This window comes from Dendrobates tinctorius, unplaced genomic scaffold (genome assembly GCF_039654945.1).
Source record: "Dendrobates tinctorius isolate UK_male_01 unplaced genomic scaffold, ASM3965494v1 ptg000143l, whole genome shotgun sequence".
Lineage (NCBI taxonomy): Eukaryota > Metazoa > Chordata > Amphibia > Anura > Dendrobatidae > Dendrobates > Dendrobates tinctorius.
The window spans coordinates 33,551,520-33,569,232 of NW_027361810.1; the positions used below are offsets into that span (position 1 = coordinate 33,551,520).

General features: G+C 42.0%; 1 protein-coding gene across 5 annotated transcripts in view; it reads right to left on the reverse strand.

Annotated features, from left to right (window-relative positions):
* The window catches only part of KCNH7 (potassium voltage-gated channel subfamily H member 7), a 385,987-nt gene that overhangs the window by 18,973 nt on the left and 349,301 nt on the right, over positions 1-17,713 (reverse strand). For all 5 annotated transcript variants that reach the window (XM_073545747.1, XM_073545745.1, XM_073545746.1 and 2 more), the window contains 2 exons: positions 15,685-15,781; positions 5,493-5,753 (listed from right to left, as the gene is read on the reverse strand). In XM_073545747.1, the coding sequence (XP_073401848.1) occupies positions 5,493-5,753; positions 15,685-15,781 (358 nt within the window). The remainder of the gene's footprint in view (positions 1-5,492; positions 5,754-15,684; positions 15,782-17,713) is intronic.

Below are 17,713 nucleotides of genomic sequence, written 5' to 3' on the forward strand. Positions count from 1 at the left end.
GAGTCGAACGAAATCAGCTGACTATCGTGAAAAGTCGGATGTCCGACTGAAACACGAAACCCAATGCAAGTCAATAGGGAATAAAAGTCGGCAGTGAGTGGAGTACAGCAAACACATCTACATGCCAGACCGCTTTTTTAAAGTGCGCATGCCCGGAAGATTTTCGCTGGCATGAATTTTAACCTTAGAGGCGTCGAAATCTCTCTCTCTCCCCGGACGCTGCACATCATCTCATTGCCCACAGTGTACGTCCTTGCTCATTGGCTGAAAAAAGGTCACGTGCATGCATTCTGGGAAAACCGACTTTTGCGCTCGGGTCGACGACCGCATGGCCGACTTCACGCTGTGGTTGGGTTTCGCGAAGCGAAACCCGACTTTTCCATAAGTCGTAGACTTATGAATCTGGCCGACCTGTTTCACTCAACTCTACTGAAGATTGGAGTTGAGCGAAACAGGTCGGCCAGATTCATAAGTCGCCGACTTATGGCAAAGTCAGGTTTCGCCGACCGAAACCCGACCACAGCGTCAAGTCGGCCATGCGGTCGGCAAAACGAGCATCAAAGTTGGATTTCCCAGAATGCTTGCACGTGACTTTTTTCAGCCACTGAGCAAGGACGTACACTGTGGGCAACGAGATGACATGTGCAGCGGCGTCCGGGGAGAGAGCGAGAGAGATATTTTGCGCACTTTAGAAAAGTGGTCCGGCATGTAGGTGTGTTTACAGTCCTCCACTCCCTGCCGACTTTGCTTCCCCATTGACTTGCATTGGGTTTCGTGTTTCAGTCGGACCTTCGACTTTTCCCGATAGTCGGCCGATTTCATTCGACTCGACTTTTGAGAAAGTCGGGTTTTATGAAACCCAACTCGACCCTAAAAAAGGCAAAGTCGCACATCTCTACTGAAGATATGTTTTTTCAGTAACAGGATGGCTAAGTGCCTCCTATAACTCCTAGAATTAAGGTTCATGTCTGTACTTGTAAACTTTGGGTTGGTGGCCCACTAAGATGTGATCTTTCCCACCTCTGCTACGCTCCATGCATAAGACTATTAGTTTGTTCAGTTTACAGTTGTAATTTATAGACTATGGCAGCATTGGGAACTTGTGAGGGCGTTGCTGGAAATGTGTAAGTGCAATGTGTCTGTGTTACAAATTAGTTATGGCTTGAAGAATAGGTTTTCATAGCGGTCTGGGCTAGATGGAAAAAACTGAAACCGTGAAGAACTCCAATTAGAAAGGACACCACCCTGCAAGTCACTGTAGATATGGCTTTTTATTCAGTAACAGGATTGCTAGGTGTCCCCTACAACCGGTAGGACTATGCTGCACATCTTGTCTTATAAACTTTCGGTTCTGGGCCTATTCAGGTGCGGCTTGCCCCTACTTATGCTGGACCATTAGTACAGGGGTGAACATATCATTGATGTAACCTGTGCAACTGCATAGGCGCCCAAGCAGTGAGGGGACCCACTTTTACCTCCAAAGTAGATGGAATTGAGAATTATGATGACCTGTTTGACTGCAAAGGACACTATTCTTGCACCGGGGCCCTCTTCTTTGAGTCCATCCCTTCTCTAACATAATATTGTATTACTTTGTTTGATTTACAGATATAATATATAGACTATGGCAGCATTGGGAGTAAGTGAGGGGCTTGCTGAAAATGTGTAAGCGAAATGTGTCTGTGCTGAAAATGATTTATGGCTGGAAGAAGAAGTTTTCATTGTGGTCTGGGCTAGGTGGAAAAGACTGAACAATTAAAGGGAATCTGTCACCCCTTTTGAGATATCATATAATGATATCATTCAATTGTGTGTCACATAAGGATTCTCTTAGTACTTTTGCTTCCCCCTGACCCCGCACCCTTCATGCATAAATACCTTTTTTATATCGGTTCAGATGTATGTAAACTGCTGCTGTCCGGTCCGCTGGGCGGGGCTTATTCAACTGCTCCCCCCCTCCCTGTCTTGCTCTACGCATTTCTTCTTGTGTAGAGCAAGACAGGGAGGGGGGAGCAGGTGAATAAGCCCCGCCCATCAGACCAGACAGCGGCAGTTTACATACATCTGAACCGATATAAAAAAGGTATTTATGCATGAAAGGTGCGGGGTCAGGGGGAAGCAAAAGTACTAAGAGAATCCTTATGTGACACACAATTGAATGATATCATTATATGATATCTCAAAAGGGGTGACAGATTCCCTTTAAACAACTACAATTAGAAAGGACACCGCCTGTAAGTCACTGTAGATATAGTTTTTATTTAGTAACTGGATTGTTAGACATCCCTTATTATGATGCGTCTCTGTACTTATAAACTTTGGGTTGGGGGCCCATTCAGATTCATTTTGACCCACCTACTTTTGTCTCAGGTTCTTGGCAGTAAACGGGTTAAAGTTGAATATATTTTACAATCATATGAAGAGAGCGTCGCGGTTGTGAGATATTGATGTAGAATATGATCTGTCTTCCGCCATTTACATCTATTGTATGATGTATCTTTTTTCCAGGAATTGCCTGATGAAACAAGTAGGAGGATGCTCTCCTTGTCTAGGATCTATATGTCTAGACTTGATAAGAATAATTATGTTTTCATCGGTTATTATACGATTCCCCGAGCATGTCGTTATTAAGTCACGGGGGACACATTTTACCAATAAGGAACGGTTTTCTCTTTGAGCTTAGAAACTTCTCAAGGAACAAAATAATTATAAATCTGATAACAACTTCAGACTCGCTGTAATTAGATTCTTCTTCCAATTGATAACATTAGACTAAAAGCAAACAATTTGCTAAGAGGCAACGACAAAAACTAAATCCTCATCGTATTCCAATGGAAGTCGCCTAGGTTAAGCTTTATCGTATTATTTGCCTATTATCAGGTCTTGGATTTATGTCTTTGGATCCAGCTGTAGATTTTTTTTACATTAGGAAGCAAAGGAAATAAAAAAAACATAAATAAAACATTCGGCATATTCAGAAAAGGACAGATTTGGATCTAGCACAGACTTGATGACTTTTTTTTTTTTTTTGCAGACTTTCTAAATTTAGCACAGACTAAAAACTGCAGTGGGTTGCCTTGGTAAGAGTTGCTATGGCTGCGGGGACACAAAGCTTCATCCTAAATAAGTCTATGGAAAGAAATCTTTCAGTTGGAAAAGTCGTTTGGGACAAGTTTGGAAAAAGAAGCTTTTGAGAGTGTCAGAAAGATAACGTGAAAGAAAGGTCTCCAAAACTTGTCCCATGTCATGGAAATCTTGCCAATCACTAATGACTTACAACTCTATAAAGCGGGTGAAGACAAGGTAAATTATTGTGTGGACTGTATCTTTAAGGATTAAGTGAAGGATCACATAAGTGATAAACTCCAAATTCTTAGATCATAGTTGTGTGAACTTGGTACGTTTCCGCTCTTTGGGCAGCGTCTGGAATTTTTCAACGGAAGTTTGCAATATATTCTCACGTCGGTTGAAATCGGGGCCAGTTTTGTGTTTTTGCGCCCTATAAGGCTGTTAAGCTCCTTCATTGATCCTCTAGGAGTTTCTCTTCCTCTGTGAGCAAAATTTGCATAAACCAGACTGAGGATTCAATGGACAAGCTGGTCAGGGCTGCAAGGACCGTAATCGAGGGCTTGTGGTGCAGGGTGAACACTTTGATTAGGCTTTCCAGGAACAAACAATGATGACTTGTCCTTTGAATAGATTATTATTTTGTGATTTGTAGAAGTCTTGGATGACCGACAGAATAGAGAGGTTCCTTAAACTAAAGGTACTGTCACACTTAGCGATGTACCAGCGATCCCGACCAGCGATATGACGCGGTCAGGATCGCTGGTACATCGCTAAGTGGTCGCTAGTGAGCTGCCACACAGGCAGATCTCACCAGCGACATCGCTAGGGACGGGGGTCGCTACTTACCTGTCACACCAGGCGATCCTGCGTCCTCCCGCCCGGCTCCACGCTCGTCGCTCGTCTCTCCACAGGAAGCGCTGCAGGAAGCTGACGACATGAAGCGGTCCTGAACGTTCTCGCGCGATCAGCGATAACCAGCGGGGGAGCGGTCGGAGGTAAGTATCAGATACAGCGATGTCGCTAGCAATATCGCTATAACGTCACAAGTTATAGCGATATTGCTAGCGATATCGCTTAGTGTGACTGTACCTTAAGTTCACATGTCCAGTATCATCCGTTAGAGCTGATTCAGCAGCAATCCGTTAGCAAAAATGCTGTGCAGACAAATTTTTTGTACACCTAAAAAAAATATTTCTACTGTATCCAGTTTTTTTTTACATTAAAGTCTATGGAAAATGGATCTGTTAAAAAGCCATCCATTTTTCCTCCATTCTAAATTTGTCCAGTTAGCAAAAATCAGATCCTTATCAATAGGAAGATAAACAAATGGTTATTTAACATGTCCAATTTTCATAGACCTTAATGTTAAAAAAAAATAGATCCAGTTGAAATCATTTTTTTTTTTAGCCGGACAAAAAAGTTGGGTCTGCACATCTTTTTTCATTAAGGGATTGCTGCTAGATCTGTTTCTAGGGGACGATTACTGGACATGTGGATATAGCCTTAATCATTATCGTAAAAATAGCATGATTTGTTCTGATATGTCTGCATTGACTTGAAAATAAAAAATGTTGGGCAGGAAAGCACAGCCAAAACCTTCTTACGTTACCTAAAATTAAAATAGTAAAAGTCCATATGGAGATAAGGGGGGTAAAAAAAGTAGGATGATGATTTCATACATATGACCTACACCCAAATCCTATACTTTAGAGAGCAAATGAATAGAGGCAGCGAAAAGAGCAGAGTAAAATAAGAACCTAGGAACACAGGTAAAAACCCCCCATAGGGGCAGCCTTTACAGCTACACAAGTGCCCTATAGCAAAGGCAGGTCATACCAGAGTTAAATAAAGGCCACCAAGATTGACTTGGCTCGAAACTACTGATGAATTCTGATCCATTGTATGAAAGGTTGACTTGGGAATTATAATTAAAAACCAAATAATGCCTCATTCCCTGGCCAGGAACACAACTGCTGGACGCAAGAAGAGAATATAAGGAGGATACAAAGGACATGTGACCTGAGGTCTCTACCAAACACTCTGCCATCCTACCCCAAAAAAGTGGAGAAGTCACCATGCTTGTGTTTGAAGTATATGGAATTCGTAGGTTACAATTTGCCCATTATGCCCAAAGACTTCATAACATGCCTGCAATGTGTTTGTGATAATTTCAGGTGGGGGTTCAGAGCCTAGATTTAGGTCATTATACCCTCCACATACTATAAATGGTAATTATCAGTTATACTGTATATGTACAGTGGATTAAAAAAAGTCTAAACACCTCTGTTAAAATGTCAATGGATTTGTACATATTATGGGCGACATTAAAGGCGAAACAAGTCCTAAAATGATTCTTGGTATGTTTTTTTTAACCAAACCAAAAAACCTGGAATTTTAATAGGGGCGTGCAAAACATTTCTTACCTCGGTAAGACAGACTTCTTTTTGTAAGGGTTATCTTTTCAGAAGGACAAACAGCTTCTTCAAACTGAGGTGCAGAAGGCTTTGGGAGAGTAGAATTAAAGCCACCGAGTTCTGAAAATAAGGGCTTCTGCTCATTAATGGAAGAAACTTGCGAAGATGAGCCACTTCTCCTTTTATCTGCATTCCTCTTGTTATAAGAGTAATTTTTGAAATTATCCATGGAATTGTCGGAATATTCTTGGCTGTTGTCTTTACTTCCCTCTACAGAATCAAAGGAGAACACATGAACCATGAATATATCTAGGTTAAATTTTCATTGATTCTGCAGCAGGCCCAAGTGTCCTATGACCTGTCCTACACACATACGGTGCACACCAGTCACCATTTTTGAGGTACAGTCCTATGGATGGCACATGTACCCTAGTGGGGTTTTTTAAATTTAAAACAAGCTTTTCCTGCTCTAGTCTGCAGCAGGTGGGGCAGTACCATATTGCCCCTCTTACTACAATATTGGCACAATGTTACAGTATCGGCAGCAGCCTTCCATATACAAGTTATTCATTTGCATTTATAGAACATTTTTAGAATTCACATTTGGAGTCATCTTCTACTTTTATTCTGTATGATTAAGGCCAGGATCTGTTCCAAACATGACTAAGACGACTTATTTTTTTCCTGATATTTTTAACATCATCTAACAAAATAAAATTTTGCACAAACTGGCAATGAAATTCTTCTTTAGCCGAGCGCCATATGTTATCATTTCAACAAACTGCAATCACATAAATAGTGAAACAGAAGAAGTGACACAGGATGGGGTGCAATGTGTTTGTCATTACATAAACCTATAGAGAATAAACTTAAAGGGACAATATCGCTAGGATATGCCATCACTTTGTGATTGTTGGCACTCCGATCTCTGGAACCCACACCGATCTTGAGAATGAAGGGACAGGAAGATGCTATAGCTGACCTGATTTACCTGATTGGGGATATGCTGCAGTTTACTGCAGAATGGGTGACTGGGATCCACAGTGTAGACAACAAAGTTCTTAATGGTCCATATTCTTCAGGACCAAAGAAAAGTAGTTAAAACCTAGCTGTTAATCATATAGGATAAATTACGTGCTATGGTTATGGGTTTTTCTACTCGAAACGCATAGGCATAATGTTTTTCTTTTTTAATATGTGCACATTCTACCATTTTTTATCTTATATGATTAAAGGCCACATTTTAACTACTTTCCTTTAGTGCTAGAGAACATCTCGTTTTGGAACATTGAGAGCTATTTGATCTGGAAGCCCGACCAGTGCATACTCCGTGCACCTCACCCAGGCCACAGACTGTCCGCCCTGGAAATTTCCTGGGATACTTATCTGTATCACATAAGTCGTCTCCTGAATTCACTCTTTTTCTATACTTTTGTATACAAAATGCTAACCCAGTACTGCGGTCCCGTCATTCTCAAGATCCCCTGATGTGTTCTCTCATAGTGCCTGTAATGTTTGTAGTTTCTTACTATACATCTGACCTCTCAAATGGCTCCAAAAAGTAAAAAATCCGGTGGTGTTCAATCAGGCAATCTTGGTGTCCACAGTCCCATTGAGATCACTGCCATCGTCATCGTTGACATCTGGAATACAACATGCCTGTCTCCTGGGAAAGCTTGTGCAATGATTTACGTGGGCAATGCCAGAAGTCACAGTTTCACATCTTGAATGGTTTCCTCAGACATTTCAGACATCCTCCATCATGCCTATCCGGTAATGTTCCAGTTTATTCACCAATGACAGAATACACGGTTTGGACGGCGGGAAGGAGTGGCTTCGTAAGAAGCATTTCAAGGTCCTGGAGTGGCCTAGCCAGTCTCCAGATCTCAACCCTATAGAAAACCTCTGGAGGGAGTTGAAAGTCCGTGTTGCCAAGCGAAAAGCCAAAAACATCACTGCTCTAGAGGAGATCTGCATGGAGGAATGGGCCAACATACCAACAACAGTGTGAGGCAACCTTGTGAAGACTTACAGAAAACGTTTGACCTCTGTCATTGCCAACAAAGGATATATCACAAAGTATTGAGATGAAATTTTGTTTCTGACCAAATACTTATTTTCCACCATAATATGCAAATAAAATGAAAAAAAAACAGATAATGTGATTTTCTGGATTTTTTTTTCTCAGTTTGTCTCCCATAGTTGAGGTCTACCTATGATGTAAATTACAGACGCCTCTCATCTTTTTAAGTGGTGGAACTTGCACTATTGCTGACTGACTAAATACTTTTTTTCCCCACTGTATATATGTGTCTCACTGACATACCGTATATACATATATGACTGTATATATGATTTCACAAATATTTCAGGCTATGGACATTATATGTCCATTTTGCAAGCCGGCAAGAAATCTTGCCGTACAGATGCCATACGGATATCATAAGGATGTCACACGGATGCTTAGATGCGAGGAAATCGCATCCTCACATTGCACACTGTTCATGAAACATTTGTGCGATTCTCGTCTGTGAAAAATGGACCGATTTTTTTATACGTCTAGTGTGACTCCAGCCTAAGAAGGAATTTGGCAGGAGTGAAATGCAAGCACCACACAAACTCCCGAGGCAAAGAAAGGTGTGGAGCAAGTCTATCTCGTAGTGGTGATGACCTGTAGGACAACAATTCAGTGAGACCACTCGGTGAGAGGATTTTTCTTGTCACTGAGATTCATTGCACACTCAATTCTCATAAACCAAGGTATGCACAGTCCAAATTTCAGTACGATAGATTGTCTCTTTTAGAAATTACAGCAATTTTTACGGGTAAAATAGCGAGTGAATCACCTTGTATTTCAATATTATGACTAATATTCTAATATCATATTGAATGATTAATGCTCTAATGTCAAAGTAAATGACTGGTATTCTAATATCATATTAGATGATCAATGTTCCAATATACGGTAGTCTAATTTCACATCGAGTGACCGATAATCTATATTGTAATACCATACTAAACAGTCAACACTTTAATACCATATTGAAAGACTGACAATCTAATTCTACATGAACAAGTATATACATGTAGCTAAGACAGTGATACTCTGCTATATATCTATTTGAAATATATATATACTGCTCAAAAAATAAAGGGAACACTTAAACAGAATATAACTCCAAGTAAATCAAACTTCTGTGAAATCAAACTGTCCACTTAGGAAGCAACACTGATTGACAATCAATTTCACATTCTGTTGTGCAAATGGAATAGACAACAGATGGAAATTATTGGCAATTATCAAGACACCCTCAATAAAGGAGTGGTTCTGCAGGTGGGGACCAGAGACCACATCTCAGTACCAATGCTTTCTGGCTGATGTTTGGTCACTTTTGAATGTTGGGTGTGCTTTCACACTTGTGGTAGCATGAGACGGACTCTACAACCAACACAAGTGGCTCAGGTAGTGCAGCTCATCCAGGATGGCACATCAATGCGAGCTGTGGCAAAAAGGTTTGCTGTGTCTGTCAGCGTAGTGTCCAGAGGCTGGAGGCACTACCAGAATACAAGCCAGTACACCTGAGACATGGACAGGAGACATGGAGGGGGCCGTAGCAGGGCAACAACCCAGCAGCAGGACCGCTATCTCCGCCTTTGTGCAAAAAGGAACAGGAAGAACACTGCCAGAGCCCTGCAAAATGACCTCCAGCAGGGCACAAATGTGCATGTGTCTGCAAAAAACGGTTAGAAACCGACTCCATGAGTATGGTCTGAGGGCCTGACGTCCACAGATGGGGGTTGTGCTCACAGCCCAACACCGTGCAGGACGCTTGGCATTTGCCACAGAACACCAGGATTGGAAAATTCGCCACTGGTGCCCTGTGCTCTTCACAGATGAAAGCAGGTTTACACTGAGCACATGACAGAGTCTGGAGATGCCTTGGAGAGGGATCTGCAGCCTGCAACATCCTTCAGCACGACCATTTTGGCAGTGGGTCAGTAATGGTGTGGGGTGGCATTTCTTTGTAGGGCCACACAGCCCTCCATGTGCTTGCCAGAGGTAGCCTGACTGCCATTAGGTACCGAGATGAGATCCTCAGACCCCCTGTGCCTGCCCATTCCTCCGACCTGAATCCGATTGAGCACATCTGGGACATCATATCTCGCTTCATCCACCAACGTCATGTTGCACCACAGACTGTCCAGGAGTTGGCGGATGCTTTAGTCCAGGTCTGAGAGGAGATCCCTCAGGAGACCATCCGCCTCCTCATCAGGAGCATGCCCAGGCATTGTAGGGAGGTCATACAGGCACGTGGAGGCCACACACACTACTGAGCATCTTTTCCTTGTCATGAGGCATTTCCACTGACATTGGATCAGCCTGTAATTTGATTTTCCACTTTGATTTTGAGCATCATTCCAAATTCAGACCTCCATGGGATATTCATTTTGATTTACATTGATAATTGTTATGTTTTATTGTTCTGAACACATTTCACTATGCAATGAATAAAAATTTGCAACTGGAATATTTCATTCAGAGAGATCTAGGATGTGGTATTTTAGTGTTCCCTTTATTTTTTTGAGCAGTATATATATATATATATATATTTTAGGGTTGTAGAAGTAATAAGAATACACTCCAATTATCACTCTTAGACAGTGAGGAAATATTTTAATTTTAGAGTATATACACTGTAGCATTTGTTTTTTAAATATTAATAAAACTGAAGTTTTATTTACAAGGTGGTGACAGATTAGTAAATTATTGGCCTATGGACTAATTATGTTTTGTCTACTGATTAGCACACGTGGAGCAGCGTCATTATCATTATGACGCAATCAACATGTGGCATGTGTAGCCCATTAGCCTACTCGAATGCTGCTAAGAGGGAGGAGGTTTGCAGGACTCTAGCTTGGCAGGCATGGACTAACAAGATAACCGCTGAACCAGTGACCTGCATCCCTTTCCTCTCTATTCTAGTATGAATTCATTTAGTCTATACTTCTTTTAATACATGACAATATTCTACTAGCCTTAAACGTAACTTATTGACATTGCATGCTGCTATCTAGTCTGTGATCTACAAAAGCACCCAGATCCTTCTCGATAAGTGACTCTCCTAGTTTACCTCCTCCTATAACACATGGTGCCCACAGGTTATTCGTGCCCTGTTACTTTACATTTCTTCACATTAAGTCTCATCTGCCAAGTGTGTGCCCCAACATTCAGTTTGTCCATTTCAGCCTGTAACTTTTGAACTTCCTCCATAGACTGCTTTATACTGCATAGCTTTTTATCCTCTGCACGAACAGAAACAAACAACACTATTATTCCCACCCATTGTCTATATCATTAATAAATGCATTGGATAATAGTGGACCCAGCATTGAACCTTGGGGTACATCACTTATAACCAGAGACCATCAGAGTAACAGCCATTCACCACAACTCTCTGGTGCAGTCTTTCAGACAGTTTTTTATTCAGTTTCAAACTATCACAAGGATACTACGACAGAGTGGGGTCAGACGATTGCAGCGTCTGGTTATTTGAACTACACTTATTAGAACTGCTTCACCATCCTATTAAACAGTGCAGGTTTCCTTGCTGTCATGGCAAGGGTTAATCAGTTCAGTTGATATCCTGGAGCTTTCCATGCTGAATTGTCTCAGCTGTTCTGTGCTGGCCGCTCCCCTCTGGTATATATGCTTGCTACTGGCCCTTGGGAATTGTCAGTGATCGTTCTACTTAATGGTTTGGTGGTGAAAGAGAAAGTTCAGTAGTTGGAGGTGGAGGCTGGAGAGTTTTTCTGATTGGTGAGTGAATTTTGCATAATTGTAGTTTTCTTTTATCCCTGTCTGTCTTCCCTTGTCTGTCTGATTAGTGTTTTTCTATACATTTCAGCCCCTCACCTCACTGTGTAGGGGAGGGATCAGGTAAGGGATAAGTTAGGAGCATAGATAGGTATGAGAACCTGGCTTCTCCTCCTTCAGGAGTAACACAGGGGGGATAGGGATAGATTAGGGCGCCCCTAATTTGAGGTGATAATTGCACCACCTGCACAGGAAATAATTTCCTCACCGATGCAACATTAAGGAAATCCTGAAAACATGAGGACTGGAGTTGGTGATCACTGGTATAAAGTAAGGTTTGTGTCACATAGTGTCAAAGGACCGTGGGCACCTACCCGATCCCTCAAACTAGTGGCGCCCTAGTCTATCCCTTATACAGCCATTCTGACATGAATTTGCAATGTAAGTATACTAGTCTCAAGAGGCATAAGAGACTAGTTATATAATTTATGAAGTTTGCATGGTACAATCTGTTAGGCATCAGGTTTCTGCATCTGCTCTGCAGGAATCCAGAGCCTCACATTCTGCGGTCTCCTGCTGTCTATCTACTGCAGAGAAGATTTCTTTACAGCAGACTGTTCCAAAGACGAAGATCCTCTGTGCTCCTACTGGTGATGCTCACGAGACGATCTCCCATTGGAGATCGGGAGTCATGTGCCCAGGTCCCGCTCCAGATCTCATTGGTTCATCTTGGAGATCTGGAAGGTCCCGCACGGCTATAAAAAGCACGCATGACCATTCGGCCATGCTCTAGTATAGACTTTTCAAGCTAAATGTGTGAATGATGACGGATGTATGACTCTGGTGACTGACTCATTTGAAACCCCTTCCCTCTGATATTACGCATGTGGATAGGGAAGTAGTGCAGCAGTCAGCGCCAGTCAGTGGCAAGCCTTAGGCCACTGTGCACACCGCACCTCTACTCTAGCGTCTGACATTGCGCCTGCCTCCTATCTTTGTCGACCTGCGGCCGTGCCCTACGCTGCGCTGCAGTTGCAGCCCTCCTTGGCGTCTGCAGTAGTGACGCCGCACACACGGTAGGTCTAGACGGACGCAGCTCCTCTGCCTTGGGTCCTGCTCCTGTGACCAGATACCGTGTGTGCATTTCCCTGTGGTCTGTGACACTAACAGGCTCAGCGTTTTCGTATGTTTATGTTGCGGCGCCTCTGTGTGTGAACAGAGCCCGCTTTGCGCACTTTGAGTGAAGTCTAACCCGTGCGCATTATACCGACATATTGCTCGTCTGTCATTACCTAGCAGCGGTGTAACTCCCCGAGCGGCGAACGCACTTTATGATTTATTTTTATTTAGTGCGTTCCGCCGTTCCTAACACAATCTGGTGACCAATACACTTTGATTCATTCGGTCAGCAGAATTTCAACACCCAAACTATATGTACATGTAGCTTTTTGAGTAATCCTTTTACATGGCCAGCCCGTTCCTCTATTACTGAGAAATCAGCATTTGAATTGACATGAAAATGAGGTTTAAGAGCTATTTGTAGATCTAAATCCTAATTCACTCCAGCTCTATTCCCCGCCCAGAGCAGCCTCCTTCTGCTTGACTGACAGCGTCTATGCTGTGTGACTTCACGTAAAGGAGCCATCAGTCAAGCAGAAGGAGGCGGTGGTCGGCGAAGATTAGCGCTGGGGAGACAGAGGTTTCAGATCTACCATAGCTCTTCAGCCTCATTTTCATATCAATTCAAAAGCTGATTTTTCAGTAATCGAGGAACAGACTGACCATGTAAAGGTATTGCTGGACTTGTCTTTGAAAGCGCTGCATGCGTATATACTTAGTTTAGCGTGTCAAATCCAGCTGACAGATTCCCTTTGTATATATCTATTACTTGAACTACTGCAGCTGTAATCTGTAGGTATCCACTGATGCAGAATTTAGATTTCCCATTTCCTGACCTACATTATTACCCAAATTGCTCACAGAGGAAATGATTTAAATATTCAATATATGCTAGAAAATGACTTTAAAAACACAAAGGCTGCAAATATCTGAATCAGTTTAGAACCAGAACCACAAGCAACTAAAGCAGCTACTGGTCATCCTGATAATATGGGTGAATGTACATTACATTTATGCCCTGCTGATAATTACTGTCAGGTTTCTCATTCTTGCTCTTTCTTAATATACCCTCTTGGTTTTTGCCAGTGGACGTAAACCCCTCCAGGCTATGCCACCTGAAATCTATCTAAGTCCTATCATTAGATTTGAAAGAGAAAGGTCAGCAAAAGAGCCCAGCGAGCTGCTAATTAAACAATTTTCTCAGCATCTCTGTCAAAAATAAGAAATGAGGATGAGAAGTGACATAACGTGCAGGAATCCTGGTTGTAGGCACCTGTGGACACATCTCACCTGTCAAAGGAGTGGTGCGCCTTAAGCAGGATGGTAATAGATAATGAAATGTGGCTAAAATGCGGACAGCGCTATAACACATTTGCGTTTATTCCACTTTTCTCAGCCTTTTCGGTCTTCAGCTTTTATTTTTTCTAAACCAAGCAATCCCTGCCAAGGAGCAGCACGGTAGAATATCTACATTTTGTCAACTTTTGATTAGTTTTGGGATGTGTTCTATTTTTTTGATTCAACTCTCCAAATAGTTTGTGCCTAATTTCTGGCCAAAAACTGTTTGAGCATTTTTAAACCACTTGTATTTGCAGAAAAAAATGTATGTACTGTAACTTTTGGCATTTTCTCATTAAGTCCGGTCATTTACGAGAACTTTTTGTATAGAAAAGTGGAGTACATTTCTTAATTTGGCCTCTTAATTAATTTAGCACATCTTACTCCAGCGGACTCCTCATCATGATTGCCGTGAAAAACTCCAGTTTTGATGAACCTGGGTAATAAAGTTAAAGTGACCATGCTGCCCGATCCACGGGGAGTATGCATGAGGCCATGGCAGCAGGATTCCAAGCATATATGTTTAATTCTCCGGTGTTTAAGAGAAATACATACTTTAATAGCTACCGGCAACCGAAACAGGACAGGAGACCAGTCGACCAGGTGGGTCCTTGGCGGCTCCTCCCCGCCTGGTGATCTGGATTGACAGGTCCGGCCTATATGAGCACGTAGGCAGAGACCTCTCAATCCAGGGCAACAAGCTAGGAGGGATCCATCTATTCTAAAAAATGCGGCTTAGTCCCCAACGGCTATTAAACTATGGTTTTCTGTGAAACCTTGAGGCATTTCAAAGTCAAATATACTGTATATGGCTGGAATCCTGCAGCCAGTGTCAAATACATGTTGCCTGTGGATCGGGCAGCATGTATTAGCAGTCAGGGTCACTTTAAATAATAGGATTTGGACTGTCAGCACATGCCACTAGTAAAGAATATAATCAGAGGGAGTCTGAGATCCAGGATCTCCCCAATATCAAGAATGAAGGGGCTGCAGCACTAGGTTTGCACAGTGTCCCCTTCATTATTTTTCCCTGCACAGTGGTGGCCCGGCTGAGGTTTTCTGCACAGGGAGTGCTGCTGTGGAGGGACAACCGAGAAGAGGATTCGGAGCTTCATCCATTCTCAGGAGTAGTGGAGGTCTCAGGGGTAGATTGCCATTAATAATAAAGTGTTTGCATGTCCTTCATGATATGCCATTAATTTACAAGGTTTTAGTGCCCCTTTAAAAGGTTTGGTTTCACTTTAGGAAAAAAAAAGACACTTGAATGTCTGTATGACATTTAAAGGGGTTATCTAGGCTTCTTTAAAATGTAATTTTAATTACAAATGGCATTTAAAAAAAAAGTAAATATTCACCCTATCATGGGTCAGCAATCACGTGTCAGTCTATGCATACACTAGATGGAGTTGTGACGGTCTGTATCGGCACATGACTGTCAATCTTAAAGGAAAAAAGCAATCTCATAACTATACTATAATATTGGAAAAGTCAGCAAAAATACATCTCTTCCTTCATTCATAGTAATTTTTGGCCTTAACCATGGGTCAACCAGACAAGCCCAATAACGTTGACAGTTTGATCTTGCGAATAGTGAGCAGGATCTAGCCTTATATTTTTATTCTTTGGTGGGATTTCAGTAGAAGTCAATGATGAGAAACTCCTACATGTATCACTGCTGCAAATAATATTGTCAATATCGGGCTGTAAGTCATGTGAATTTGGCTGCCAGGATACTTATGAAGCTGAAATCTCATCCGGGCCAGACCTTAGTGATAACGGAACACTAAACCTTCTACTCAGGAAATCCCAGCCCTTCCATATAAATCCAGAGATGGATAATAACTGGATTGAAGAACGTATATATAGGACTAGAATACAGACGTAAACCTGGACTGAGTGTAAATGAATAACTACAGTAAATACAATTACCTTCATCTGATTTTCCTTTAAAAGATAATTTCCTTCTTCGGAGTTTGCAGGCCTCTCGGTCATAGTTAGCATCTGCTTGTGATCGTAGGAGCGCAGCCTGAGTAATGAAACATACATGATAATAACCCAGAGATACAGAAAGCTTATCTAAGAAAATCATGCTATGGTAGCAATAAAGCCATTGTATGTATGTCGCTCATAAACATACGGCTTATTACACCGCTAACTGCTGGTCGACACATTCTACTCCGACATCGAGAGAACTCAATCAGTATGGCGGTAATGCAGAGCGATATACTGTATGGTGTATGGCTTGTACTTTCTATTGTTAAAAGGGTTGTCCAGTAATTAAATAGTTTGCCTCATAAATGTAAAATCGCTGGTGGTCTCGCGGCTGAGACCCCAAACAATCCAAAGAATGGGGGTTCCAAACATCTCTGCGAGACAAGCATGGAAGAGAATATGTGCAACCACTGCTTCTACAGACAGTGGTCGTACATTCTCACTATTGCTTTATTCACACAGGAAATTTTAAGACCCCCATTTTCATGATCATTGGGGGTCCCAAGGTTCAGAACCCTGGCAATCATCTTTCCTGTGTGTATGGTGGCTCAGTGGTTAGCACTGCATCCTTGCAGAGCTGGGGTCCTGGGTTCAAATCCCACCAAGGACAACATCTGCAAGGAGTTTGCATGTTCTTCCCATGTTTGCGTGGGTTTCCTCCTACACTCCAAGGACATACTGATAGGGATTTTAGATTGTGAGCCCCAATGGGGACAGTGATGATCATGTCTGTAAAGCGCTGCAGAATAAGGTAGCGCTATATCAGCAAAAGCATAATAATAATAATATGCATTGAGAGAAAAAAAAAGCAGGATGGCACTCACCGTTCATATGAATCAAATCACTTTATTTCATGTGTACAGGGCATAGGCATTGGCCCAAGAACAATATGCTGAGAGACGGACAACAGCCGTTTCGCGCTCGATGCGCTTCAACAGGTCCTATGCTCAGACTATGGGTAATGAACATTTAAACACATGTGTGCACATTAACTCCTCCCCTTCACCTGAGCGTGTCTATTAACTCTTTTACCATTAAAAACATTTTAATGAAAAGCAAAAAACATACAAATAAAACATATAATTTTCTTCCAGCATAGCATTGCGAATAAAGAGATATTTAGTTTCATCTATTCAAAGAAATACAGCCATGTCTAAAACGGATTTTGATTTATTTGTGGAATTTTTGAATTCAGATAATCATATGAACATGAAATTTACATCTTATTTCGGTGGTTCTCGGATAGATTTTTTGGACGTAAGATTACTATTGGACAATGGAGTTTTGCGTACAGAGGTCTTCCGAAAACCATCCGCAACTAATTCTTTATTGCACTATAACAGCGCACACCCCCATTACGGAAAAAATTTCCTGCCTTTCAGCCATTTCCTCAGATTGAAAAAATTTAACAGTCATGAAGAAGGCTTTCTTAAACAAGCTGAGGAGTTGCACAGCAGGCTCAGAGAGGTTACCCTGCGTCTATCCTAGATTCCGCTGTACAAAGGGTTAATGATGCAGCTGCCTTTGATAGTCAGAGTAAGAAACAAAGAAAACAAAAAAAAAGAAAAATGTTTTGTTTTCAGTTTTACCTTCAATTCTATGGACAGAAATATTAGATCAGTAATCAGACAGAACTGGCATCTTTTAGAAAGTGACAGGGATCTTTTGGACGTGGTTAGCAGGGGTCCCTTATTTGCAAGTAAACGGAGTACTAATCTCCGGGATTTATTGGTTAAGAACCGATATCAAAATAATCGAGATACCGTGTATACTCGTGTATAAGCCGAGATTTTCAGCCCATTTTTTTGGGCTGAAAGTCCCCCTCTCGGCATACACACGAGTCATATACCGGGGGGCATCGGCAGGGGAGGGGGAGCGTGGGTGTCAGATCATACTCACCCTTCTCTGCAGCTCCCCTGCTTGTTACATGTTGTCGGCGCTGCTCTCTTCCTGCTTCAGCTGTCAA